Source organism: Leuciscus leuciscus (assembly GCF_965113295.1).
Source record: "Leuciscus leuciscus genome assembly, chromosome: 2".
Lineage (NCBI taxonomy): Eukaryota > Metazoa > Chordata > Actinopteri > Cypriniformes > Leuciscidae > Leuciscus > Leuciscus leuciscus.
This window is the reverse complement of record NC_138726.1, coordinates 20127594-20154194: the sequence shown is the minus strand read 5'-3', so window position 1 is coordinate 20154194 and position 26601 is coordinate 20127594. Positions and strand designations below refer to the sequence as shown.

The following is a 26601-nucleotide window of genomic DNA, read 5'->3' as shown; positions in this document are numbered from 1 at the left end:
CATTTTTCTTTCCTCATAGGTTCAAATACTAATAGCTGCACTGAAGTAGCACTACACCATGCCTAACAACAAAGGTAAGCCTTGTAAGCGGGTAGTATAATTCAGATTAAAGTCAAATATTGAAAGCAACACATTGACCGTAAGAGAGAATAAAATAATAAATGATCCTTGCACCTACAGTATATTTTCATATTATTGACCGTAAGAGAGAATAAAATAATAAATTAACCTTGTGTAATACCTATATTGTCATAATATTATTTCAATGAACAGATAAGAGCAATTAATTTGTGTTTTATTGTATATCTGCATAGATTTTTTTTTTTCTATTTTATTGGATAGAATGAAATCAATGGCCCAATACAAGTTACTTGTGTGTGTTAAAATATGTGTACTGACACTGACAAAACAATGTTTTTATTGTGATTGTTGTATGCTATTAACAGCTCCAGTGGTTTGGATCATCGGGAGTAGCTACATTCGTCGTGGGGAAGAGAGGGCCAGAGAGACCATAGGGGCCAATCTTGGCCTAGCGGCCAAGGTTCACTGGTTTGGCTGGGGTGGACTTCGATGGCACGGACTCCTTCCTTTCTTCTACCGGTCCTTTAGAGGAAGAGCAGCCCCGGATGTCCTGCTGATTCACTGCGGCGGGAACGACTTGGGATGCAGGAAGAGCATCGATCTCGTCGCAGCAATGAAGCAGGATCTGCAACATCTCCATCGCCGTTTCCCTCAGATGATCATCGTGCTGTCTGACATCACCCAGAGACGTCGGTGGAGATCGGGCCTTCCGGGGAAAATTGACAAGTCCCGTAAATGGGTGAACAGTGTCATGGCTACCTTTGTCTTGGGAATGCAGGGGGGTATCGTGCATCACCCTCAAATTGTATTTAACAAGCCTCAACTGTTTCTAAGGGACGAAGTTCATTTATCCACTATGGGTAATGATATTTTTTTAAATAATTTAGCTGAAGGCTTGAGAGTCTTAATCCAGTAGGGGTGATGCTGGATTAAACCTCTCAACATGTTTTAAACATGAAACAGTTGAAGAATGTGAAATTGTTTTGGGGTTGTGTATGTGCCTTTTTTTCTTTAGTTTAATACATTATCACATTGGTAGACATAACACTGTTCAATAGTCACTGCTCTTTCTTCCCCCACCCTTTCTTCCCCCACCCTTTCTTCCCCCACCCTTTCTCCCCTCCGTGCCATTTATGTATCACCCTAGCCATCCACCCCATGGCCTCTCTCTTTTCTTCCCCACGATGAATGTAGCTAGAGGGTATCGTGTAATAACATGGATTTTTTATTTATTATTATTACTTTTTTTTAAATTGTTTTTATTTGTCTTTATGGTTTTAATAAAGCAAAATTTATTAACAAAATGATTCAATATTTCTTATTAAAACACACAGTAGACACTTCAAGTAGACATGCTTTGACAGAAATGTCATGTGGTTTTATTACTTATGTTTTAGAACTTCGTCATGATATTCAAAGTCAGTGGTCTACACAGTGAATATTAATAATGGAGGTATCAAGACACCTTTAGATTAGATTAGATTTATCTTTATTGTCATTGTGTAGAGTACAAGTAAAGAGACAATTCAATGCAGTTAGTGTCTAACCAGAAGTACAAAAAAAGTACAGTATAGACAGGTAGTGTAGTATAAACAATAAATGACATAGTGCAGTGTAGACAGTAGTATACAGTTAACCTAATGGTATGGTACTTTACAGTAAGGATATGTGCAGTGTATTAACAGTAGCATTATAAGAGCAGAACACATGGGTATGCAGTATGAACAATATAGACAGATATGTACAGTATGTATAGATATGTGCAGTGTAATAGCAGTAACATTGTAAGAGTAGTGTGTAGGGGGGGGGGGGGGGGGGGGGGGGGGGGGGGGGGGGGACGACGTTGATGGCTACCTCCTTGTTGCCCCTGTCAGAGCAGCCCCATGGACGTGGTTCAGCTCATCAGGCACAGGCAAGGAGGTGTCGGTGGGCTTCCTCTGAACCTGCTGGTCCAGGTGCATAGAGACCTGTAATGCATCCTGGAAGAGAATGGGGTGAACAGTGTAGTTGAGGTGAGATCAGTCTTTGGTGATGCTGTGCGTCTTACTCAAGCATCGCTTGCCCTGGATGGCCTTGATGGAGGGGTGTGAGGAAGCAGTGATGCGCTGGGCCGTTTTCACCACCCTCTGCAGTGCGTTCCGGTCAGAGGCATAGCAGTTGCCATACCATACTGTGACACAATTGGTGAGGATGCTCTCGATGCTGCAGCGGTAGAAGTTCACCAGGATCTATTACACCTGTAATAGCAATGACATAATAATAACATAGCTGAGAAAATAATTTACCTCACTTAATTGCTTTGGTCTGATAGGTGGCTGTAAACATGTTGGCTAGAAAAGCATATAATATAGTAAACTACAGATGTTGTCTGAGTTATCTAACTTAACTTGGCTTAACAGCCAAGTGAATAAGTATAACTTAACTTTGTATGTGTGCTTTGTATGTGTACTGCTCTTCACTGTCCTCAATCTGAGTTAAAAGTTATTTCATACTTAGCAGTGTTCGTTACTGGAGAAACTTGGAAACAGCTACCACCAGCATGTCTGAAAAAGAGAAAGAATGAACAGCATCTTGGCTTTAACTCTCAACATCTAGCCTGGCTTAGTTAGAAGCCCACTCACCACGTCAAGGTGCAGGCTCAGAGTGGGTAGACAGGACAAGACAAACGTAACAAACAGACGCCACAAACAGATAACACTGAAACAATTGAACATTTGAGTGTAACATTTGAACAGAACGTACTGTATAATAACAAAAAATAACAGTTTAACCTTACAACTTCATGTAATTTGTCGATAGCATTTGAGTAACAGCGAACAAAAATATGTTACTTACAGGTTTTTCTTATGTAAAGGCAGGTTTCTTACAGCAAGAGAGAAGCGTGACAGCTGAACATATGTAAAGTCAGATTCTCACAGCAAATGCTTATGCCCCGTTGATGCGGGCTCTAAGCAAAGCAAGTGTGAGCGAAGTATGAACGTGTAAAGTCAGATTCTCACAGCAAATGCTTATGCCCCGTTGATGCGGGCTCTAAGCAAAGCAAGTGTGAGCGAAGTATGAACATGTGTAAAGTCAGGTTCTCACAGCAAATGCTTATGCCCCGTTGATGCGGGCTCTAAGCAAAGCAAGTGTGAGCGAAGTATGAACATGTGTAAAGTCAGGTTCTCACAGCAAATGCTTATGCCCCGTTGATGCGGGCTCTAAGCAAAGCAAGTGTGAGCGAAGTATGAACATGTGTAAAGTCAGGTTCTCACAGCAAATGCTTATGCCCCGTTGATGCGGGCTCTAAGCAAAGCAAGTGTGAGCGAAGTATGAACATGTGTAAAGTCAGGTTCTCACAGCAAATGCTTATGCCCCGTTGATGCGGGCTCTAAGCAAAGCAAGTGTGAGCGATACACACAGAAAGTGCTGTAAACATTATTTGAACAGGAAGATGTGCACTAAAAACACCATACTATTGGTGATGGAAAAGTATTAATTTGTTCATCCTCCTTCTCACAAGAGCCCCTGTTACTTTTTCAGTTTCTCGTCTTGCCAAATGATGAAGGCGTATCTTGCAGTACATGGAGGCTGCCATCTTAACCAAGGTGTAAACATGATTGTCCTCAACACTGGTCTCAAACATGTGGTCGTGCAACTCTGAAAAAATATTCTTGTCAGCACAATCACTCAGAACCTGAATAATAATGGCAGCTGTCACTCCTTTTCCTTGAGGAAGCTTTCCTCCACTAGTATTCAGTAGTCTTTGAAAGCACCTTTCAGAGGCTTTACACACCTCCACAATGCTTGTTGATGGATTCTGTAAGCCTCCCCTGTTCTTCTGGGCAATGAAAGCATGCATGCTGGAATCAGAACTCAGTGCAAGAGAACAGGGCATGCACAAGATTTTCTCCTTCATCTTTTTCACCACAAATCCAGCAATGTAATGGATAGCGGCGTCCTTGAACTCGGATATTGACTCGACATAAGGTAAGATGCTGTAGTCGTGGTCAGAATCCAGAGGGAGTGCTGGTGTGACATCAAATTGACGAGAAGTTGGACCAACTGTCACTGCCAACATGTTGGTTCCATCTCTAATGAGACAGTTCCCTGTTCCATTTTTCACTTGATGTCTCACTAGGAGGCGTTTGTACGCAGCTTTGAACTGTCGGGCAGTAGGGTTGTTGTTGTAGCCTCCGCGTGCCCTAACTGCAGAAAAGAACAGCTCAAGATGATCCTGACTGAGTTTGTAAGTGAGGAGATACTTACAAGGTGCATCCTGTGCTTCAACCAGCTCTTTAAAAATGTTGGAAATGCTTCTGGAGCTGGCAACAAATCCAATGGGACCTGTTTTCCTAGGACCTGCATAAAGATGTCTCCCAGAGCTATCTCTGAGCTGCAGAAGGAAATGTTCAGCTCTCTCCAACAGACTCAGCATGTGAAGTTTATTACAACTTCTCAAAGGAGCTTTGGAACCCTTTGCCAGAGGGTTCCTGCTGTTGAGAACATCAAAAGCTAAGTCGATTGTTCTCAGAAATTCAACGGTTTCCTCTGAACCATGAAACTGAGGCAAGTGAAGTTCCTTGTTGCAGAATTCAAGGGCATCTGCAACGCTGCTGCTGAAAACTTGAGCAGCAAGATTTACCTTCATCTTCTGATTTCTCCACAGAATATGTGCCATCTTCAGCTTATTACCCAGCCTCAAGCCCTCAGTCTCCTGAAGTTTGTTTAGGTCTTCTAGGTATTGCCACCTAATCTTTTTGCCACTGCCTGTCTGGAAAACGCGTCCATCAGCAAAAGCGTTCCTCAAGAGTTTCAGCATGTGACACACGTCAAAAACAACATGCACAGCCTGCATTGGATTTGCAGGGTGAGGAAAAAATGGCTTCATGTTTCCAACTGTGATATTGGCTCCAAGAGCCTGCATCATGGTGAAGTGACAAGACGGTCCATCACATGTCAGGGAAACAACGCGCACTCCAATGTCATGCAGCTTGTAAAGACACTGTGTGACAATATTTGCTCTCTCTTGTCCGCTTAACCCGTCAAGGAGAAAGTAAGCCACGGGGATTTTCCAAGATCCATTAACAGCTACAACCATAAGGACCAAAGCATCCTTGGCTACTGGCAAAGAGTCATCAACTTTGCCACATCCTACATCAACATACCCATGGAATTTCCCTTCAGCATATTCAACATGCTTTCTGATGGCCATTTCATCCATCATAAGAGCACAAACAGTCTCCTTACCATCTTTCCTTCCTTCTTCCACATGGGATTGGAGGGCAGCGAATGATGCCTCTGTAAAGCCTGGGTCTGCAGGAATGCTGCTGTACCAAGACCTGATTGTTTGAGGATGAGGCAGATTACAATCAAAGCTGTCACGAACAAACTGATAAGCTTTTGCAGAGTAGAAATGGAGAGTCATGGCAAAAGATCTCAAATTGTCAGAGATTCTAGCAGATTTAGTCTTGCACTTGGCTCTTGTAAGAATTTCTTTAGCAACACCGCTAAATGAAGCCTCCAGCATATCGCCACAGCTGGTGGAAACAAGCAGCTTCTCTTTCAGATCAGTGACAACTGAAGAGAGAGACTTCACTTTCCGTTTCAGTCTACTGACTCTCTGCTTTTGAAGCTTCAATTTTTTTGTGCAAGAACGCAAGTTACTTTGAACAAATGCCACCTTCCTCTTTAGAGGACTGGGGGAGTTCTTCAATGTGTATGCACCATGATCTTCAGAATGGCTATGGCTGCAGCTGGCTACACTCACCTCGACTGTCTGTGGTTCACTGTGAGTGCAACTGATGTAATCATGGTCATGACTGACGTTCCTGCGTTTACCAGCTTGTGTGTCAGAGTTAGTCTTACTAACCGTTGTGTTCTTACTGACTCTGGTGTGCCTCACCTTGGCCTTCACCTGGCAATGGGGGTAGAAGATGGTTGGCACCGCGTCTGGTTTAAGGGTGTTTTTTCGTCCATGGACAGGGATGAAACAGTCCTGTGTGAAGTGAAGGGAGCAGAGGCGAGAATGCTTCTTTGGTGTCCAGCTCTTTCTCTTTACATTGTGTATCCACTGCTGCAACCTGTCTTTATCATTGAAGGGGAACCTGACAAGAAAAAAAAAAAACGTATCACATTGTTTAAGAAAATGAATTAAATGTAATTTCCATTAAATGAATGTCATGTCATTCATTTCATCAAATGAATTTAATGTAAATTAAACCAAAAGGATGAGGAGTGATGGGTTTTTTCTCTCTCAAAGAATCTGCATGCCATGCTACCCTAAAATGATCTCACTACCCCCCACCCCAGTTGAGAATCAATTGCAGTGACAATGCACAAGCTGATCTGTCACTCACATCCAACCAAACAATAAAATGTGGCTGTGGTGGTATATTAAAATTGGTAGTAAGCATTCAACTGCGCACTATAGGCTATTGTATGACACACACACACACACACACACACACACACACACACCCATATGAATGTGCACCTACAGACATGCACACACAAATGCACACGTGCGCATACACTCCTTATATTCACAAATATTTTATTCTTACAGCCATTCATTTAAAATAAACCTGTTGTTATGGTATATCACTTGCAGTACACTTAGTTTTTGTGCTTGGTTTCTGAATCGCAGGTGTTTGATTTTGGAGATGAGGTCATGACTGCAGCTGCTGAGGCCGAAACCAGCACATTCAGTGCAAGTAGACTTTGACTAGTTAATTTTAGTTAACATTATTTTATATATCCTCTATATTGACAAGGTCTTTTTGAATGATATTGGTTTACTTATAGCCTTTTTGTGCACTTGAGCTTAACTGGGAGTTTGTAGACGTTTATAAGGCTGTTGTGTCTACCTTGATTTATTGCAACGTCACTCTTTACACTTCTGCTTAAGCCTATATAATGATGATTCAAATAATCATAATGTATTATACTGATGGAGACAGTGGACTTACCTGAAAAAGCTTAACTTGGAAGAAGAGACTTGTCTCTTAGAACACATGTATGCTACACAGCAAGACATGTTCGCACGAGGGACAATTATGCTAGCAACAAGTAAATTGAAGTAAATCAAGGAAGATGAAATCACGAAAAAATAAAAAAAAGGCAACAAACAGTTAACACACTGAATTAACAAAATACCACCTATAACACAATACTTGTCTTGAATGATGATCAGAAGTTTCCAACGTCGAAGTCTCACGGCTCTCCAGAAAAAAGGGCTTTGATTAGGTGTTATCATAAAGCGCATGCAAGCTGACCAATGATGTGTCAGATTCAGAGTAAACTCACATTGAACATTAATGTGTGTGTGTGTGTGTGTGTGTGTGTGTGTGTGTGTGTGTGTGTGTGTGTGTGTGTGTGTGTGTGTGTGTGTGTGTGTGTGTGTGTGTGTGAGAGAGAGAGTTTGAAAATTAAATCGTATAATATAGTAATAACATAATATAATGTATATTAATATATTACAATTAATATAACATCTTACGCTATATAATTACAATATGACATCTTAAATTAAAACATTATAGGCCTGACAAAAGAAGTGGCTAAAATCGACTTTAAAATATAGCTATAATAATAAACTTTTGGATTGTAATCGTTTGATTAGCCTATCGGCAGTTCTAGTCATTTTAGTTAGTTAGTTTAGCTTATTTTGAACATGTTTAATATATATATATATATATATATACACACACACACAATCAAATAAAAAATAACAGGTAAAGTAGGACTACATGTCAGCACAATCTTCCAAAATTATTAAAACTGATTCAAATAAGCACAGATGCACACATACCATATAGGCCTAGGTGTTAAATCATGTGAGTTTGCCTAATAAATCATGGTAAAAAAAAAAAAAAACACTTGAACAGAAACGTTTTTCTTTATTTCTTTATTTCACATTTAGGTTATATAGGCTAGGACATGTTGTAGATGGCTTCCGACCAGGATGAAAGGGATCACATTCATCTTCATGTAAATGTAAATAAATTTATAAAAAATAAATAAATAAAAGGAATAACGTTAACCGCGATTGACATTGAGATTTTTTTTTTTTTTTTCATTGCCTGTATAATTTCCCCATCCCCCGTTAATGTATGGCCCGTTACCCATACTCCATATTTAATGAAGTAGATAAATTATTTAAAGTTCGTGGATGAATGTTACTTCATATGTTTTCACTTGCTACACACCGAATTATTTACAATTCCTCAAAACGTTGTTGAAATATTTTGTTCCGTTGCTTTTATGGACTCTCTGGGCTTCTCCCTTGACTTTATCGGAATTTATCAGAATTTATGCCTCCACGTCTCCCCGACTGCGAGTGTGAGCTTCTCCTCCTGTCCAGAGCCATAGAGAGAGAGAGTTGCGACACTCTTTGATGTCGCCGCTATGGCTGTCACGTGGTTCATGTAAGCCCCAATAGTTCCAAAACGCACGCTGGCTGTCATGTTCTTCTATGGGACAGACAGCAGCGATTGCATTATTGAACGGTAAATATAAAATAAAACACACACAAGTACTTTTTCAGCTGTTATTGCATTATTGCATTTTGTTAATGTCAGTTTTGCATTTGGAGATAAGTTTTAAGCTATATTTTTGGAGGGAAAAGCTTAGTGTTCATGTTCGCATGGGTAGTAGCACTGGCTTTAGCGGCTCTAACTTAACTTTTCCATATCATTCATCTGATGATGGACGTCTCATGATATTTATTTTAGCACAACTGGGCTGTATTAGGCTATTGATTCCCGTGATTTTGCTTATAAATTTTGATTCAGCCATTAGCCTACCTTCGTGATCACGCAAAGAGGTCTGCCGTGGCGGTCCGTTCAGAATTCGCTTAGAATCTAGCTCACTTCTTCTGATGAAAGTGGCCACCCCCAGGACCACAACGTGAAACATGATCATGTTAAGACTAAGAATATTATTTTAAGATTAAGGCCATACACATTATATCAAAACTATAACAGATTAAAAACGAATTTAAGCATGGCTGATACAAATGAAGGTTTTCAAATAAAATATTTTTTATTAAACAATGACAGACAACAAAAATGTGTGCTTGTGTGTGTGAACAAGAAAAACAAAAACCAGGGGCAGGTGATCCATGAAACAGACAGGACTGGTGATGGCCATAACAATCCTAAAGGTCCAGCATTGTTTTCACAAGCCGCTTCACTCAAGACAATAATAACATAATGAAAAGTTAGTATATCCCAAAAAATTAAATTAAATAAAAGTTGCTATAAAGGTGGTAGCGATTCATTACCGAACTCTTAGCTGACGAAGTCGCGCTAGCTAACTAACGTTAGCTAGCAGGCAGTGCTTGAAAATTGGTTGAAACAACCAACATAAAATATAAATAAATACGCTGTGCATGTACAAATGAAGACCAGTATAAGCATCGCAAAGGGCCTCTGATACAATATAGACAGTTGACAATTCAAAAGAGGTCGATATTTCGGCAACTTAACTCTGGAACAACTCGACGCGCAGCAATGTAAGTGAATGGTGTCCAACGCCCAAATGACAGTGTTTGGAACTATTCCGATCTTCATATCCCGGAAGTAGGCGGTTAAAAGCGCCGCCATTATTTACAACGGAGGTCTATGGGAGTGTCGCAACTCTCTCTCTCTATGGCTCTGCTCCTGTCTATACGGTAATTTCCAGAGAGTCGCGTGGTTATGACGCAATCGTTAGCCTATTTTTACAAAAACTGCTTCTACGGGGCCATAACGTAAGATACAAGGTAATGGAGCCTTTTATACATTGTCGTGTTTCTTTAGAAATAAACAATGGACAAATGGAGTCTTTAAACGCCTCAGATGTAAAGTTATTCGCTGTCAAAGTGACACCAAAATGAATGGGAGTCAATGGGATGCTAACAGCAGGTGAAGGCTTGTTAGCCAATGGCGGCTTCCGGGGGTGGTACGGAATTCGAGCGCTGGATTGACCCCCTGGATTGACCCCCTGAGCATAGACATGTATAGAAAGGCTAGATAGCTTACCGGCGCTGAGAGCCAATGGGACCCGACGACGTCACACGGCGGCCATCTTAGGACAGGACCGCTTGTCCAGTTATAACATTAAAGTCTATTGTGCATGTAGTGCTGAAATAACTATATTTTGCTCAATTTTCAACCGATTTTCAAACGGCTTGGTGTGTCATAAACGTCAGGGATGCAGCTATTTAACTGCATACTTGTGAAAAATTATAGCCACAAACGGCATCAGCACAAATCATAGCCACGTTAATAAGGTTTGTAATAAACCAAACCGTTTGTAAATCCGTCAAGAATTCAGCAAGTTACGAGCATTTTAGTTGGCGTATGTCACTCACCTTCCGTCCACAGCAGCAGGGAGCAGCAGCGCAGTCTCCTGACCTAAGATGGCCGCCAAGTGACGACACAGCTGACTCCGCCTTGAGCCATCTAGCCTTTCTATACATGTCTATGCCCCTGAGTACTCCAGCTGACGGTGACGTCACGCATTCCCTCTATTGGCAGTTGGCAAACCACCTTATGGTGCATTACCGCCACCTACTGAACTGGATTGTGGAGCGTCGATGATTAGAGGGGACAAAACTTTACCAACTTTATATTCTTATATAATTTACTGTTTCTTTTAAATTATTTATCAGAGCTATTCTGTCTATTCCTTTGCTTTTTACTCAATAAATAGGCCTAGCCTACTCTAAAGACATGTTGTTCGCACCTTTTTTTTTAACTTTTGTGTCCAATGTTAGTCGTTCATTATTATATGCTCTAGTGCAGAAGGACATGCTCTACTGTTTTATACAATCCACTGTACCTACATAATCCACAAGGATGTTTCTTAATTTTGTATAGATTTCCATTGAATGCTGTATGTCTGATTCTGATTCTTGTTATTACTGAATCTTCTCATCTGTTTAACCCAGTTTCATTATTCCATATTCTATACTTCCCTTTGAATAATATATAAATGTATGCCAAACTTTTCTTTACCCCAAATGTTTTGCCATGATTTTATTAAAGCTTTATTAATAATTGATTTTACTTCTGTTTTGCTGATGCTTATGTCAATTTCTATATTATCCATGTTCAATGAGCTTTTAGCAAACTTATCTGCCAACTCTTTTCCTTCTATTCAAACATGCACTGGAAGTCTGGAACCCAAATAAATGAAACAGCTGGTGCCTTGATTCTGAATTCTGCTAATGCATTATTTCCAGGATAAGATCTTGTCTGAGATTGGCTAGAATTAATGCTTTTTAATGATGCCATTGCCAACGAATCTTCTTTGTACGTTGTTCCTCTCACTGGAGGGCCAAAACAATAGCTACCAACTCTGCAGTAAATACAGATATATTAGAGTTATTTTTTTTATAATTATTTCATGTTGTGGAATAACTACTTCTTCCTGTTATAGATTCTGGATCCTTTTATCTGTAAATAACTGTATCACCATAAAACTGATCAATATAGTGATTAACTCATATATTTATTTGATCACAACTCTGTTTCTTTACTTCTATTAACGGAAGGTCTATTATAAACAGTCAAGGTGGAATTGACAATTGAACTGTATTACTTTATATGTTTCAAACCAATACATTCTGCTATTTCTTCTCTTTCCCTTCCTATATTCTTATTACCTCCTCCATGTTCCCAGCTTTTCGATAATATTGCCTTAGTTGAATGTTCATTATTGTGTCTCTTCAAGAATGCCCAATATACCAATTTCATTCTTTCTTCTAATGGCATTTCTCCCATTTCATTACCATGTGAATTGCAAAACAGAATAGCCAATCCTGCAGATTTAGTTGAACCATGGTCAAAAAGAATTTTGTCTCCCATTGGTTTACCCAAAATTTCTCATCCTCAGGTTTTGAGTGTGTTTTTTTTGTAACAAAATAAAATGAGCTTTTTCGCCCTTACAAAAAAAAAAAAAAAAAAAAAATAGGCCTATTGATTTTCTCTTATAATCCCCTAGTGTTAAGTGAAATACATGAAAACAAATATTCATAATAAAAAAATAAACAAGTGTTTTTCACCTAGGCTATATAGTAGGGAAGTATGTGTTTTCGGATGCAGCCAATCACTAACTATTATTTATTAAACAGTAATGTAGAGAAATAGCCATTTTAGAAGTTTAAGTAGCTTATTTTTGTGAGAAAATATCACATACTAGGTGTTTCTCAATGTCAAGGATCCTTCCTTGACATTGAGAAACGGCTATTGTGTTTAAAAAAATCAACAGCGCATGAGAACGGTTCCGTAGTCTATTTTTATTTGAGCTCCATGAGATGATGCATATTAAAGACTCTCAGCCAACCAGATTCAAGATCCAGAACTAACTGTTGTATAAATATATATTTACAAACACATAGCCTAATGTAGGCTATATTACTTTTACAATTCTTTGTAAATATATTTTTTAATCAAAACCAAGACGAAAGAAAAAATGCAAGGGGAAATTTAAATACAGATAAAAATCTTCAAAATAAACATTAATAATAAAAAATAGCCTGCACTTTGTAAAGCTCAATTGCCTGGTTTCAGTTAGTTTACTTTTTTAATTAATATATTTGCATTACAATGATTACAAAAATATGTATACTATTTTATAGACTATTTACTCTAATATTTAGAAATAGCTAAATAACTTTTATTTTGCTCTCTGCAAACGTATTATTTCCGTTGCGGGCAGATTTTGAACTTTCACCCCGCCTCTTGTTCTTCCTCTTCCGCCTGCAGCGATAAAAGGTATGGTGGACTGTCTTTGCGCTTAAAATATGATTCAAATATCCATCGTCATCTGCCGTTTCTGAAGATAAAATATATGATATTTAGAGTTATATGTGTCGTTCACAGTCTAATCGAAGAGACACTTGCCATATTAAGTCATATAATACTCTCAATAACAGAATTTAGTTTCTTGTCATTACTCCGTACAAACACGAACGCATCAGACTACTATTTTACATTTGATACGGTCTTTACAACAGTAGTGAAAGTGTGACACGGTTTTATTCGTTGATTTCGTTTACGCATATTTGACAGGTATTTGTGTATTTTTAGCTTATACTCTAAATTATGCTTCTTCCGCTATTACCTCCACAGAGGGTTTGCCATCTCTCATACAGACATAAAGATCTTGTAATTTTTTCAGGTCAAGATGGTGCAGCGCCTGACTTACCGCCGTAGGCTTTCCTACAACACTGCTTCAAACAAGACTAGACTGTGAGTGTGATTACTGCATTGATTCAAATAGATCTTCACCGTGTGCCGATGTTCACATAGAATAGAGTGTCTTGTGTAAACATCAAAAGCTGTACTTAATGACTACATCATGTCACTCAGGTCCCGTACTCCAGGTAACCGCATTGTATACCTGTATACCAAGAAGACTGGCAAGGCACCCAAGTCGGCATGTGGAATCTGCCCCGGTAGACTACGTGGTGTAAGTGATGATCTGTGTACAATTTTATGTGTGCATGTACAGTGATGTAAATAATGTTTGAGAATAGAGACCTTTGGATAAACTTTGGGGAATCTAGAAAAAGAACAGTGTTGAATTTTCAGCTCTTGTAGTATTGTATACAGCTCTGTTGTACAGACAATTTTTTGGGAGTGGGGTCTTGAGGTATTAAGCATGGTATAACAATGTTAAAGGAATGTGTAGTGTAATATATTTTGGAAGTCAACTAATGTAGAGAAATCAATTTGTACAAAACGGCTGATTCATTCAGGAACAAAACAAATTACTTTGTCAGTCTTTATGAATGGCTCAACAAAAAAAAGATTAGTTCAGGAAGGAAACACCACTAAGAAGCGGAGAAGTGCAACAACTTTTTCATTGGCGAAAACATCAATATTGACAATGTTATTTCTAAAATGTAATATAATATTAACTTGCAGTTTATTTAACTGTTGTATGATATCAATCATGTTTGCAATATGCTGACATTCTGAAAAACGACACTCTTGCTTGTGTCATTGTTAAATTATATCATGTCATAAACGTTTTAAAAAAAACAAGAACTCATACAGGAGCTTTTTTTTTTTTTTTTCCATATTTTGTATTAAAACATATAATGTGATTTTTAACATAAGGATTGACATAATTGATAAGGACTGATTGCAATTGCTGCCATGTTGATGAATCTCAATGATGGTACTAGAAACTTAGATATTGTTAGATACATTTTATCAATGAAGAGTAGAACACCAGATCTGGGGACCAAGAATAACACGCTCACAGAAGTGCAGTTCTCTTAAAGTCAGCTTTATTGCTTTTTAGACTAAATAGCAAGTCTAGGGTGTTGGCTGAAACTAGGGATGCACTGATTTGAAAATTTTGGCCGATACTGTTAACCGATAATTCTTTACATTTGAAAGCCGATAATCGATAAATCTAAATTCAAATTTGTATATACTTTGATAGTATATAATGAATACCTGAATACAAAAAACAAAAGGCTTGCCATTAAAAGCCATATCCCAAACACTTCAACATAAATCAAACGTATAAAATACAGTAGCCTAGTTTGAACTTTTAAAATTAATTTTACGCTCCAATGGCCAACTTTCTTTATTAAAAAATGGTAACACTTTATAATAAGGTTTCATTTTGTTAGCACTAGTTAACTTGATCCAACAATTAAAGAACAATACTTCTACTCTTAGTTAATGTTAAGGTCAACATTTAAGATCCAAAGTTGTATCTTTTAACTTTAGTTAATGCACTGTGAACTAACGAACACAAATAGGCTATTTTATTAACATTAACAGGATCCTAAACGCTCTCTGTTAGTTAATGCATTAACAAATGAGACCTTATTGTAAAGTGTAAACAAAAAAATAATAAAATACCTAAACAATGCAAACGTCATTGGATAAGATTGGGCTGCATATAAAGAAACAAAATGCATGTGCCATGGATAAATAAAATGGAATTGCCTCCGCACGGACAATAAGGAAATTATTTTAATCAAACCATATTGTTGATGAAAATAATACAAGAACAAGTGTAAATAACGCATCAATGTGTTTTTTTTTATTAAACATTAATATTACAGTAATATTAAACATATTTAATATTAGGCTTACTGTTTCAAATTACATCATTGCTGTGTGAGCTGCGTGCGCTGAAGCCGAACAAAACAAATTGCTGAAGAATGCAACTAAACCCAAATAATTTACAACTTTTTTTATTAATAGTGTATACAATTTTAATATGACAGTCCCAATCATAGCTTTTAATGTTTTGCATTGCTGTTTGATCGTGCGTGCTTAAGCTGAAGAGAACGAGCACTGGGAAACTGAAGAACTTTTGTAGCGGGTGAACTCAACGAAACGCATCCAAATTGAGATTAATCTGGCATTTATATTACATAAACTTAATATTACAACTTGCATCTGCACAAAATGACATGAATGCTCAAGCAAACTTGACTGTGCTGGTCAATGTGTAGTCTGACCCCTGTTCTGGGGTCTGTGTGTAGTCTGACCCCTATTCCCACAACCACGCGCAGAAATGGCAACTAAACCAAGATAATTCACGTTTTATTACAATAGTTCTCATTATAATGGTGCATTGTTTGAGTTGCGCACGCTAAAGATAAAGATGATCACCTGTACAATGAAGCGCTTTACTGCATCGTTCATGAACTCAACCAAACGCATCCTAAAATGGATTTGATGTTGAAAAGTGATGATTGAGCTGCTGATTTAAGTTGTTACCCTTTTTGCCTGAGCTGCTAATTTAAAATTCAGTCCCTTTCTCCTGAAACTGCAGCAAGAACAACAACATGCGACGTCTCATTGCTTGCAAAATAAACTGGAATCAGACGTGTTTGAACTGAAGTGTTGGAAAACACATTACAATATAATTATTCCACACCTTATTTCCAAAGGCAGCGGTATTCAAAAAGATTTGTAATGTTGTTGCAGTCATAAGTGTTTAAATGAGCGTTTTAGCGCAAATCGTGTAACTGCCAAACAATAGGGATGTGACAGTGAGGACATTTTCCCACCGGTCAATCGGCGTGTCGCTAATTCAAAAGGGGCATATTGCTTTTATAAAACGGTTACAGGGCTCTACAGTGCGCCCATTTCACTCGCACATGCGAGTAAATATTTCGGCGTGCGAACGTGAAAAAATATTTGGGCGCACTCGTGCGAGTGACACAGCATTTTTCTATAGAAACAGCTGCAAATACATCATCATGAGGAGGGGCAGAGTAGGACACTATATTACCGCAGGGCTCTACAGTGCGAGTAATTCACTCACATTTGCGCCTAAAAATAGTTATGTGCGAACTTGACAAATAATTTACGAGCACAGTGCGCGAGTGACGGGCTGTTCTCAGTACACTGAACAACAGCGCGATGAAGCGACGCATACCATTGATTTCACATTGAAAGCAAGCAAGAGGATGGGGTCGCAACTGCGCGATTTGAACATAACATGACGCGCTTAACTCTATTCAAATGAGAGCGACGATTCGCAACCAATGAGCCAATCACTGAAATAGTGTGGGAATGGGCGGGGACTGCTGGATTTTTAAGTGAGAGAGTCAAGTGACTCTCCCCACCGGTGCTAAAAATAAACGTGTGAGAGCGTGTTATAGCCAGATATGATGACGCTACTGCAACACGCATCACGACAGATGAGCGATCTATTCATCAAGCCAACGCGCAAACTGCCTCAAATGAAAGTGAAAGTAAGTCGTAGATGCTCAACACACAATCATATTCATTAATAGTAAAGAAACGAAATGATATTAGGCTACAGTGCTGCTGTCGCTCTCTCCTATCGCTGATTTTGAAATGAGCTTTTGATCAATAAAATGCAGGTCATATCTGTTGCTTTTGGTGACGTGAACTCTGCATAGGCCTACATTAAATCTGCATATAGCGCGGGAATAGAAGATCCGATTTATATCAGTTTTGCGAAAACACTTATGTGACTAACGTTAGGTGTAAATGGAATCGTTTTGATCAGTAAAAACGCAAGTGACCAGGTGTAAACAGGCCCCTACACCATAAAAAAAAAAAAAAGTCAAGTAAACACTTAGTGAGCTAGATACGCAACACAGTATGAAGCCTATAGTCATTATCTCAAAAGACCAAGTGCAAAAAAACAAAACGAGGAACTCAAGCACACTATCAATACTTGCAAATGAGTATCAACATTTTATTAGCAACGTTTAGGTCCCACCAAAAGACCAAGTGCAGAAACTTGAAGTTACGACCAAAACAGTCGACACTGAGGACAGGAAGACGACAAAAACTAATTTTTGAGGACAACTTAATGTAGTCTACTGCAAGTACTGCAAAGGAAAAAAGCAAGCGGGCATTTGTTTTGTTTTTAGCACTTTATACTTTATTGAGGTGTTCATTCTTTTTATATATTTTGAAGTAATATAGCCCTGGGTTACTCCATAAAAATATTTATTTTATTTAGTGATCGACCGATATGTCGATCGGCCGATACGCGGCTTCTGCGTTCGTCGATAGTTTTTTCTCGGCATTATTTACAGACAGGCGTCCGCAGGCAGCTCTGTCTTGCTGGAGACGCTGCAGTTCACGTGCAGCCCATGCACTGCCCCTCCCACACTAGCAGAGTGCTGGAAGCCTCTTCAAGACAACTGTAAGGTTTAAACTTTCAAAGCATCTTTTAACTGTTTGACTTAGCTGAAATATTGCCACACACTTTGAAAGTGGAAACACATTGCTCTATATGTGCGTGCAACTATAGCTAAGCAAGTTTGTGGGTCCAAATGGAAAACGCCTAAGTCTATAAAACTGCTTAAGTCATTGTGTTTAGGGAGCTGCAAATAACTAAGTTTGAGTCTATCCATATGCATACGGCAGCTGTTACGAACACTGGTCATAGGATTAAATAATGCCGACGTTGTTCCGTGATATTTGTGGGAGTTTTATTCAGTGAAGTTTGGACGTGTGCTCATAAAAGAAGCGACACGCATGCGATGCAGCGCGCTCGTTTGTCCAGGCGCTCCTATGCCGTGGTGAGATGAAAACATCTAAACTTTTCAGAATGCTGCAAGCGCAAGCAGGTCATGTGACAAAAAACAACTGACCTTTCCATGACAACATCGAAAGCTCGACTGAACAGCTGATCATAGCTGGACAGGGCGGGTTTTTATTTCTCATCTCCATAAATATATGTAGTCGTAAAGGGCTAGAAATAAATGAATCCTTACTTCCTCGTCATCATGGAGAGCGCAGTTCATGGTTGCATAGCAACGACAGAAGCCACGGGAGCGCAAGCGCTTGTGGAAAGGAGAAAGTGGTGCGGCCGTGCTTTCCACGCATTTTTAGACGCGATATGTGAACAGTCCCTAATTCATAATAAACTGAGAATCTATTTGGTTTAAAATCATTTTTGTTTTGTTTAAAATGGAGATCATGATTACATATATCAGACAACTACACAGAATAACATGTTCCAGTCTATTTATAAAAAAAACTAATGTTAATAATTAATTCAAACACGTTTAAAATGAATGAATTCAGTCTCAGCAGTAAAGTAGTATCGTCTCCAAATATCGGCCCAAGAAAATCGGCAGCCCGTATCGGTCATCGGCTAAGGCTGATGAAAAAAAATCTGCATCGCCACTAAAAAAAATCCATATCGGTCGATCCCTAATTTTATTTATAAAATAAACACCAGCAACAAAAAATATAACGTTATAACACATTTATTCCTCCACCAAGCAATATAGTTCCAAAGAGGTTGCAAAGCAAAACATACATGAAAGAATGAAGAACTGGAACTATCCGTTTTATAAGCGAAAGTAAAAATGTGCACGAGCATTCATAATGCATTTTCAATTAATTCCTTTGTAAGTTGAGCTTCCATAGGAATGAACTGAAAATGCTAGCTCTGCTCTGTGCCGGACACGCAGGGTTATGAATGCCTGTGCCGATTTAGATTTAGCGCCAATTCGGCTGGCAATTGCTTGAATTTTGGGTTCATTATTATTCTTAATGAAAAACACAACAACTAGAAAAACATAACTAATCATTTGCAGGTTCCCTATTAGCATTGTTTAAATCCATAATATTGCAAAGCTTTTACATTTCGCTTCGAGTCCAAATCTTATGCCATCATTTTGTCAGTCAGCTCCTCACTCTGGTGATAAATGAAATCTGACTCCTGTTGCTGATCTGCTGAGCAGACACATTCAGTTTAATTGCAGTGTCTGTTCTCTACATTGTTAAAAGCGCTATATAAATGCAGATGACTTGACTCTAACTGAACTAAATTATTTAAATTACTATAAATAAATAATCAAAATGATGGTGGGGGCCGGTGCCGTGGTGGGCAAGTGATGTTACCGGTGTTGCGGCTGAACACCGGTATCGCTGACTATCGCAGCAAGCCTGCCATACAAACATGACTTACTGTACTACCATATTAATGATACAAGTATTAGGAAAAATGAGTATTGCACTACTGTTTTACCAACCTTAAAGTCGCCATGAAATCAAATTTTACAATTCGTATTTTTATATGTAATATTGTAGTTTATTACAAATGATATATCTGTGCACTTCATTAATTTTTTTAAATTCATGTGCCCTTATATTCTTTAATCAAATATGTTATCCTTCCCTCCCCCTCGTTACGACTTCTCTTCTCGTCATGTGCTATGGCGCGAGGGCGTGGCAACTCCCCTCAAACCGTTAGTCTGCTATGAGCAAGAGATGGAGAGGAGGAGCGCTAAAGTAAAACTCTGCCCTCTATTCAATATTCCATTTCACTTGGAAATGTGTCACAACACTGGAGAAAAGTCATTTGTAACTTCCGGTTCATGGCAACTTTAATAACTACATCAGATTTGATTACCAAATAGGTCATTTAAATGTGCTGTTAAACTTGACACATCTGAATACGTGATTGAAACCATGTTCTAATGTTTTTTCCTCAATAGATCCGTGCTGTGAGGCCCCAGGTTCTCATGAGACTCTCAAAAACCAAGAAGCATGTTAGCCGAGCTTACGGTGGTTCCATGTGTGCCAAGTGTGTACGAGACAGGTAAAAAACTGAGATCATTGAGTTATTTGTAAACGAGTAGATTGATAAGATGAACTATCCCTTTATTTATCGCCCGTCCCAAAGTATAGTTAATCTAAACATTTTTTGTCTCATGACAATACAGATTTGTTTGAATGTTCTAAAACACAAAAGGAGATGTCTAAAAGAATTGTAATGAATACACTTTTCCATGTGATTAAAGATGGGGACAGAAGATTTTTAAAGGTTCAAAAAGGATGCAAATGCACCATAATGTCATTTTAAGATTTGGTTGTACAGTACAGAACCAATGAAATTTGTGTTTGGATTTCATTGGCTCTGTACTGTACTCTACAAAAATTTGTTTGAATGGATGACTAATCATCCATGGAATCATCCTCTGTTGGAAAACATTATATGAAATAACATGAGTAAATGATGACAGTGTTTTGGTGAACTGTTAATTTAAGTATGTTCTAATTAAACTATTTGAGTTAAATGCATTCTATGAGCACATGACCCATATCCATCTGCATCACTTTTCAGGATCAAGCGAGCTTTCCTCATTGAGGAGCAGAAGATCGTCGTCAAAGTACTGAAGGCACAGGCACAGAGCCAGAAGTCTAAGTAGATGTCGATTTGTACTCTTTAAATAAAAGATTTGGAAATCACTGTTTTGTGTGTTTGTTTTCCTGTGCTGATGGAATGCCCTTTATTCTAGCAGGAAATTAAGTTAATATATGCTGAGCAAATTTATATTTTAGTTAAATTGCATGGCAAGCTGTGGAAGCTTCTGTTATGGAATAAAGATATTGGTGACTTAACTCGCAATTCTGACTTTTTTTTTCCTCACAATTGCAGGTTACAGTGTCCAATTATGAGAGAGGGGGGGGGAATCAGAATTGTGGGATGAAAAGTCACAATAACTTTTTTTTTTCTTTTTTATTCAGTGGCAGAAACTAGCTTCCATAGCAAGCTAACCGGTTTTAGATGGACGTGTGTACATCCTTGCACGTGATATACTGGCAAATATATTTTTTTTTTTACTAAGGATACTGGGCTAATGAAAATTTAGAATACTTATTGTATCTAAAGAGTTTGTCTTTAAACTCAATTGAAGGGCAATTTTTTGTATTTTTTTTATTCTTTGAATAGAAAGCTCCATTTATTTATTTTTCAAATAAATACAGCCTTGGTGAGCATATAAGAGACTTCTTTTAATAAAAACGTTAAAAAAAAACATACCGATCCCAAATTTTTGAACAGCAGTGTATATAAAAATTGTTTATACATGTCTGAAAATATACTCGTACAATTGTAGGTATCTTAAATTGTATTTGTCTAACCCAAAAAAAAAAAAAAAAAAGTCGTCTAATTTAAAGATATCTATAAGGTATATGGTTCTGAAATGGATTTCTGACTACAGTATTATGGCAATATCCGTTAAAGCATTTAATACACCTAGCTCTACTAGTCGTAATTTAGTTTTGATTTGTGAAAATACAAATTCTAGGGGCCATACTTTTAAAACGTCTAAAAATGCTTTTAAGAATAGGTTTAAGCTTTGAAAGAGTATTAAAAATGTTTTTAGTAAATAGGACTTGTTAAAGAGTATGAGCTATGTATAAAGAGCTAAAAGCAATTTTTAGCAAAGTCTAAAGCTGCGTCTTAAATCGCATACTTTCCTACTATATAGTAGACGAAAAACAGTATGTGACAAAAGCAGTATGTCCAAATTCACAGTACTGATAAAAGAGTAGGCAAAAAAGTACCTGGATGACCTACTACTTCCAGCAAGATTCTGGTGTGCATGATACTAGGTTGCACACCAGAATACAAATGTTGCAGGTTTGAGAAGCCCAGACTCACACCTGCTCTGATTGAATTGAATTGAATTGAATTGAATGAATAGCTTTATTGGTCACTAGTCACAAGTACCAGCGAAATTCCGCCATCAACCTGTCCATACAAACATACATACAATATGACAAGGGGGTAGACAGGACAGGAAGACAGAGCATTTTAGGAAAGAATACAGCATAACATGAGGAGAAAAAAAAGGCCACCCCCAGACTACGCTCCTGTAAGGAGTCCAGTTTGGGAACAGTAAAAAACACCTCAGCAACATTGGCACATAATCAGTACACAACATGAACACACAAGACTTGCAAAAGGGGAGGATAGTTGGGGATGGAGGTAACCCAGCACAAACAAGCAGCCATCCGGTTCCTGCAGCCATTCTTCGGCGCTGGTCGGACCCACCTGCCAGACTGGTGATGCTGATGTGCACTTCACATCCACCATCACCTCCTGCAACCACTGCCATCCAACCTGAGCTTAAGGTCTGTGTGGAGGACGTGAGCCGAGTCTTCAAAAAACAGAAGACTAGGAAAGCTTCAGGCCAAGACGGCATCTCATCTGCTTGTCTAAAAGCCTGCGCTGACCAACTGGCCCCAGTCTTCACGCAGATCTTCAACAGATCATTGGAGCAGTGTGAAGTTCCCTGCTGCTTCAAACGCTCCACTATCATTCCGGTTCCCAAAAAACCTAAAATCACTGGACTTAATGACTACAGACCTGTCGCTCTCACGTCTGTGGTCATGAAGTCGTTTGAAAGACTGGTGTTGGCCTATCTGAAGGACATCACTGGACCCCTGCTGGATCCCTTTCAGTTTGCTTACAGAGCAAACAGGTCTGTGGATGATGCAGTCAACATGGGACTGCACTATATCCTGCAACATCTTGACAGACCTGGGACTTATGCACGGATCTTATTTGTGGACTTCAGTTCGGCCTTCAATACCATCATCCCTGATCTTCTCACAGCCAAACTGACTCAGCTCTCCATGCCATCCTCAATCTGTCAGTGGATCTCCAGCTTCCTGACGGACCGGCAGCAGCGAGTGAGACTGGGGAAGCTCACATCCAGGACCCTCACCATCAGCACTGGCGCCCCCCAAGGGTGCGTTCTCTCCCCACTGCTCTTCTCCCTGTACACTAATGACTGCACTTCTAAAGACCCCTCTGTCAAGCTCCTGAAATTTGCAGACGACACCACCGTCATCGGTCTCATCCAAAATGGTGACGAGTCTGCTTACAGACTGGGGGTTGAACAGCTGGCTGTCTGGTGCAGCTATAACAACCTTGAGCTGAACACGCTCAAAACAGTGGAGATGATTGTGGATTTCAGGAGAAAATCCCCAGCACTCCCCCTCTCACCATCATGAACAGCACTGTGGAAGCAGTGGAGTCATTCAGGTTCCTGGGCTCTACCATCTCTCAGGACCTGAAGTGGGCAAATCACATTGACTCCATTGTGAAAAAGGCCCAGCAGAGACTGTACTTCCTTCGCCAGCTGAAGAAGTTCAATCTGCCACAGGAGCTGCTGATCCAGTTCTACTCAGCCGTCATTGAGTCTGTTTTAAGCACTTCCATCACTGTCTGGTTTGGTTCAGCTACCAAATCAGGAGACATCAGGAGACTACAACGGACAGTCCGGACTGCAGAGAGGATTATTGGTGCCCCCTTGCCAACCCTCCAGGACCTGTACTCTTCCAGAGTGAGGAAGAGAGCAGGTAAAATCATCACAGACTCCACTCACCCTGGACACCCCCTGTTTGAACTGTTACCGTCAGGACGGCGACACAGATCACTGGCCACAAGAACATCCAGGCACAGGAACAGTTTCTTTCCACAGGCCATTTCCCTTCTGAACACTTAACATGCCCCCCAATGCATATGCCTGTAAGTGCAATACTCCCACTGTCTAGTGTAATATTCTCTAACTCGGGTGATATTTATACTTATATTATTCATACTACTCAAAATACTGTAAATATGTTCATAATCTGTAAATGTTTATTCAGACTAAACCCAACTGTGACCCCTTTTTTTTTACTTTTATACTATTTTTATTAAAAAATAAATATTTGTATATGTGCACTGGAAGCTTCAGTACCAAGAAAAATTCCTTGTGGGTGCAAGCACACTTGGCAATAAAGCTCTTTCTGATTCTGATTCTGATTCTGATACTATAAGAACATACTTTTTTTAGCTGCCCTGAAGTAATTACTCAAATTCAAAATAAGTACCTACTCTAGAGTATGCGTGTGACAATGTCATAAGTTACCTCTGATTGCGGTGTATGCCATGTGTTTGGTTTATATATTTTGCATTATTTTTTTATTTTTTATTATTTGGTTAAATATGAGTTTGGTAACTTTTTTTCTAATCTAAGGTGCACATTAGACATGACAAAAGACACCTAGAGTTTTATTTCTTTATTTTGAATTTATATCAGTTGATGTAAATGAAGCAAATGTCTTCCTATCTTTCTTTGAGGAACATTGTTTTTAAACATTTCAATAATTTTCTCACGTATTTGTTGGAAAACTGGCGATCCTCTGCCCATCTTTGCTCCTAAAGGACTAGACCTTTCTTGGATGCTGCTTTTGTACCAAATCATAATTACAATGACCTGTTGACATCACCTGTTTGAAATCACATCATTATTTAACCAATTTACCTGATTACTAGCCCTAAATTGCTCCTGTCCCAACCTTTTTTGGAATGTGTTGCAGGTCTGAATGACAGGAAAGGATGTATATTTAGGGGTTCAAGCATGAAGTGCTGAAAACCTATTGTATTTGTACTGATTTTTATTAGGGGTTGAAGCATGAAATGCTGAAACCCTATTGTAATTGTAAGGATTTGTAAAACGCATCGTGCAGGACAAACCGTAAGGCCTAGAGACTTGAAACCTGGCCAGATGGTAGGCCTCAATTTGGGGACAACCTATCAGAGTATGACACCGATTGGCCCATAGGTGGCGCTACAGCAACCAAAAGTTCAAAATTGCTCATAACTCTTAGACCGTTTGTCCCAGGATCAAGTGTCTTATATCGTTGGAATCCCTGGCTCAAGGCGGACAAAATGGCTATCTCCGATTTGGATGTAGGCAGGGAAAAATTTCTGCTATGTCGAATTTTGTCCAAAACCTACTTTTGCGAACTAGTCCCTGGTTTTTCGCCCGATCGGAACCAAACCAGTCTAGGACAATTCTCTGGACTCTCTAGATCAATAATTATCGAAAAAAAGTTGAACTTTGGCATTTGGGTGGCTGTAACAGGGTCATTTAGAAAAGGGGGCGTGGCAAAATACACTCAAAAGCCTATAAATCCCAAAGGAAAACTCAGAACTTCACAAAAATTGATGAGCATATGTGTCAGAACATGGTGAGGAGCATGCAGAGTTTCATGGAGATCGGACCATAGGTGGCGCTATAACTGGCAAAAAGCCTTCATTCTTATTATTAGGGGTTCAAGCATGAAATGCTGAAACCCTATTGTAATTGTAAGGATTTGTAAAACGCATCGTGCAGGACAAACCGTAAGGCCTAGAGACTTGAAACCTGGCCAGATGGTAGGCCTCAATTTGGGGACAACCTATCAGAGTATGACACCGATTGGCCCATAGGTGGCGCTACAGCAACCAAAAGTTCAAAATTGCTCATAACTCTTAGACCGTTTGTCCCAGGATCAAGTGTCTTATGTCGTTGGACTCCTTGGCTCAAGGCGGACAAAATGGCTATCTCCGATTTGGATGTAGGCAGGGACAATTTTCTGCTATGTCGAATTTTGTCCAAAACCTACTTTTGCGAACTAGTCACTGGTTTTTCGCCCGATCGGAACCAAACCAGTCTAGGACAATTCTCTGGACTCTCTAGATCAATAATTATTGAAAAAAAGTTGAACTTTGGCATTTGGGTGGCTGTAATAGGGTCATTTAGAAAAGGGGGCGTGGCAAAATACACTCAAAAGCCTATAAATCCCAAAGGAAAACTCAGAACTTCACAAAAATTGATGAGCATATGTGTCAGTACATGGTGAGGAAGCATGCAGAGTTTCATGGAGATCTGACCATAGGTGGTGCTATAACTGGCAAAAAGCCTTCATTCGTATTAGGGGTTCAAGCATGAAATGCTGAAACCCTATTGTAATTGTAAAGATTTGTAAAACGCATCGTGCAGGACAAACCGTAAGGCCTAGAGACTTGAAACCTGGCCAGATGGTAGGCCTCAATTTGGGGACAACCTATCAGAGTATGACACCGATTGGCCCATAGGTGGCGCTACAGCAACCAAAAGTTCAAAATTGCTAATAACTCTTAGACCGTTTGTCCCAGGATCAAGTGTCTTATATCGTTGGAATCCTTGGCTCAAGGCGGACAAAATGGCTATCTCCGATTTGGATGTAGGCAGGGAACATTTTCTGCTATGTCGAATTTTGTCCAAAACCTACTTTTGCGAACTAGTCCCTGGTTTTTCGTTCGATCGGAACCAAACCAGTCTAGGACAATTCTCTGGACTCTCTAGATAAATAATTATCGAAAAAAAGTTGAACTTTGGCATTTGGGTGGCTGTAACAGGGTCATTTAGAAAAGGGGGCGTGGCAAAATACACTCAAAAGCCTATAAATCCCAAAGGAAAACTCAGAA

General features: G+C 39.2%; 2 protein-coding genes and 2 long non-coding RNA genes across 4 annotated transcripts; 2 read left to right on the top strand and 2 right to left on the bottom strand.

Annotated features, from left to right (window-relative positions):
* Positions 1–1931: 1931 nt before the first annotated feature.
* On the bottom strand, positions 1932–7099 carry LOC309492982 (DNA transposase THAP9; the record flags this gene model as incomplete). The annotated part of the gene is made up of 4 exons (XM_082162009.1): positions 1932–2060; positions 2154–2309; positions 3596–6167; positions 7032–7099. The coding sequence occupies 4 exons, from the start codon at positions 7097–7099 to the stop codon at positions 1932–1934; spliced, it is 2925 nt and encodes a 974-aa protein (XP_082018135.1).
* A 5672-nt stretch (positions 7100–12771) lies between these two features.
* rpl34 (ribosomal protein L34) lies at positions 12772–20777 on the top strand. Its single transcript, XM_082153464.1, has 5 exons — positions 12772–12824; positions 13231–13301; positions 13422–13521; positions 20024–20127; positions 20653–20777. The coding sequence occupies exons 2-5, from the start codon at positions 13237–13239 to the stop codon at positions 20735–20737; spliced, it is 354 nt and encodes a 117-aa protein (XP_082009590.1). The 5' UTR covers positions 12772–12824; positions 13231–13236; the 3' UTR covers positions 20738–20777.
* On the top strand, positions 13528–19581 carry LOC309486337. The gene is made up of 2 exons (XR_014201485.1): positions 13528–17860; positions 17897–19581. It is a non-coding gene; the product is annotated as an uncharacterized lncRNA (long non-coding RNA).
* Positions 20745–25411, bottom strand: LOC309486640. Its single transcript, XR_014201627.1, has 2 exons — positions 24139–25411; positions 20745–21922 (listed from the first exon to the last, which is right to left on the bottom strand). It is a non-coding gene; the product is annotated as an uncharacterized lncRNA (long non-coding RNA).
* Between the last annotated feature and the right edge of the window lie 1190 nt (positions 25412–26601).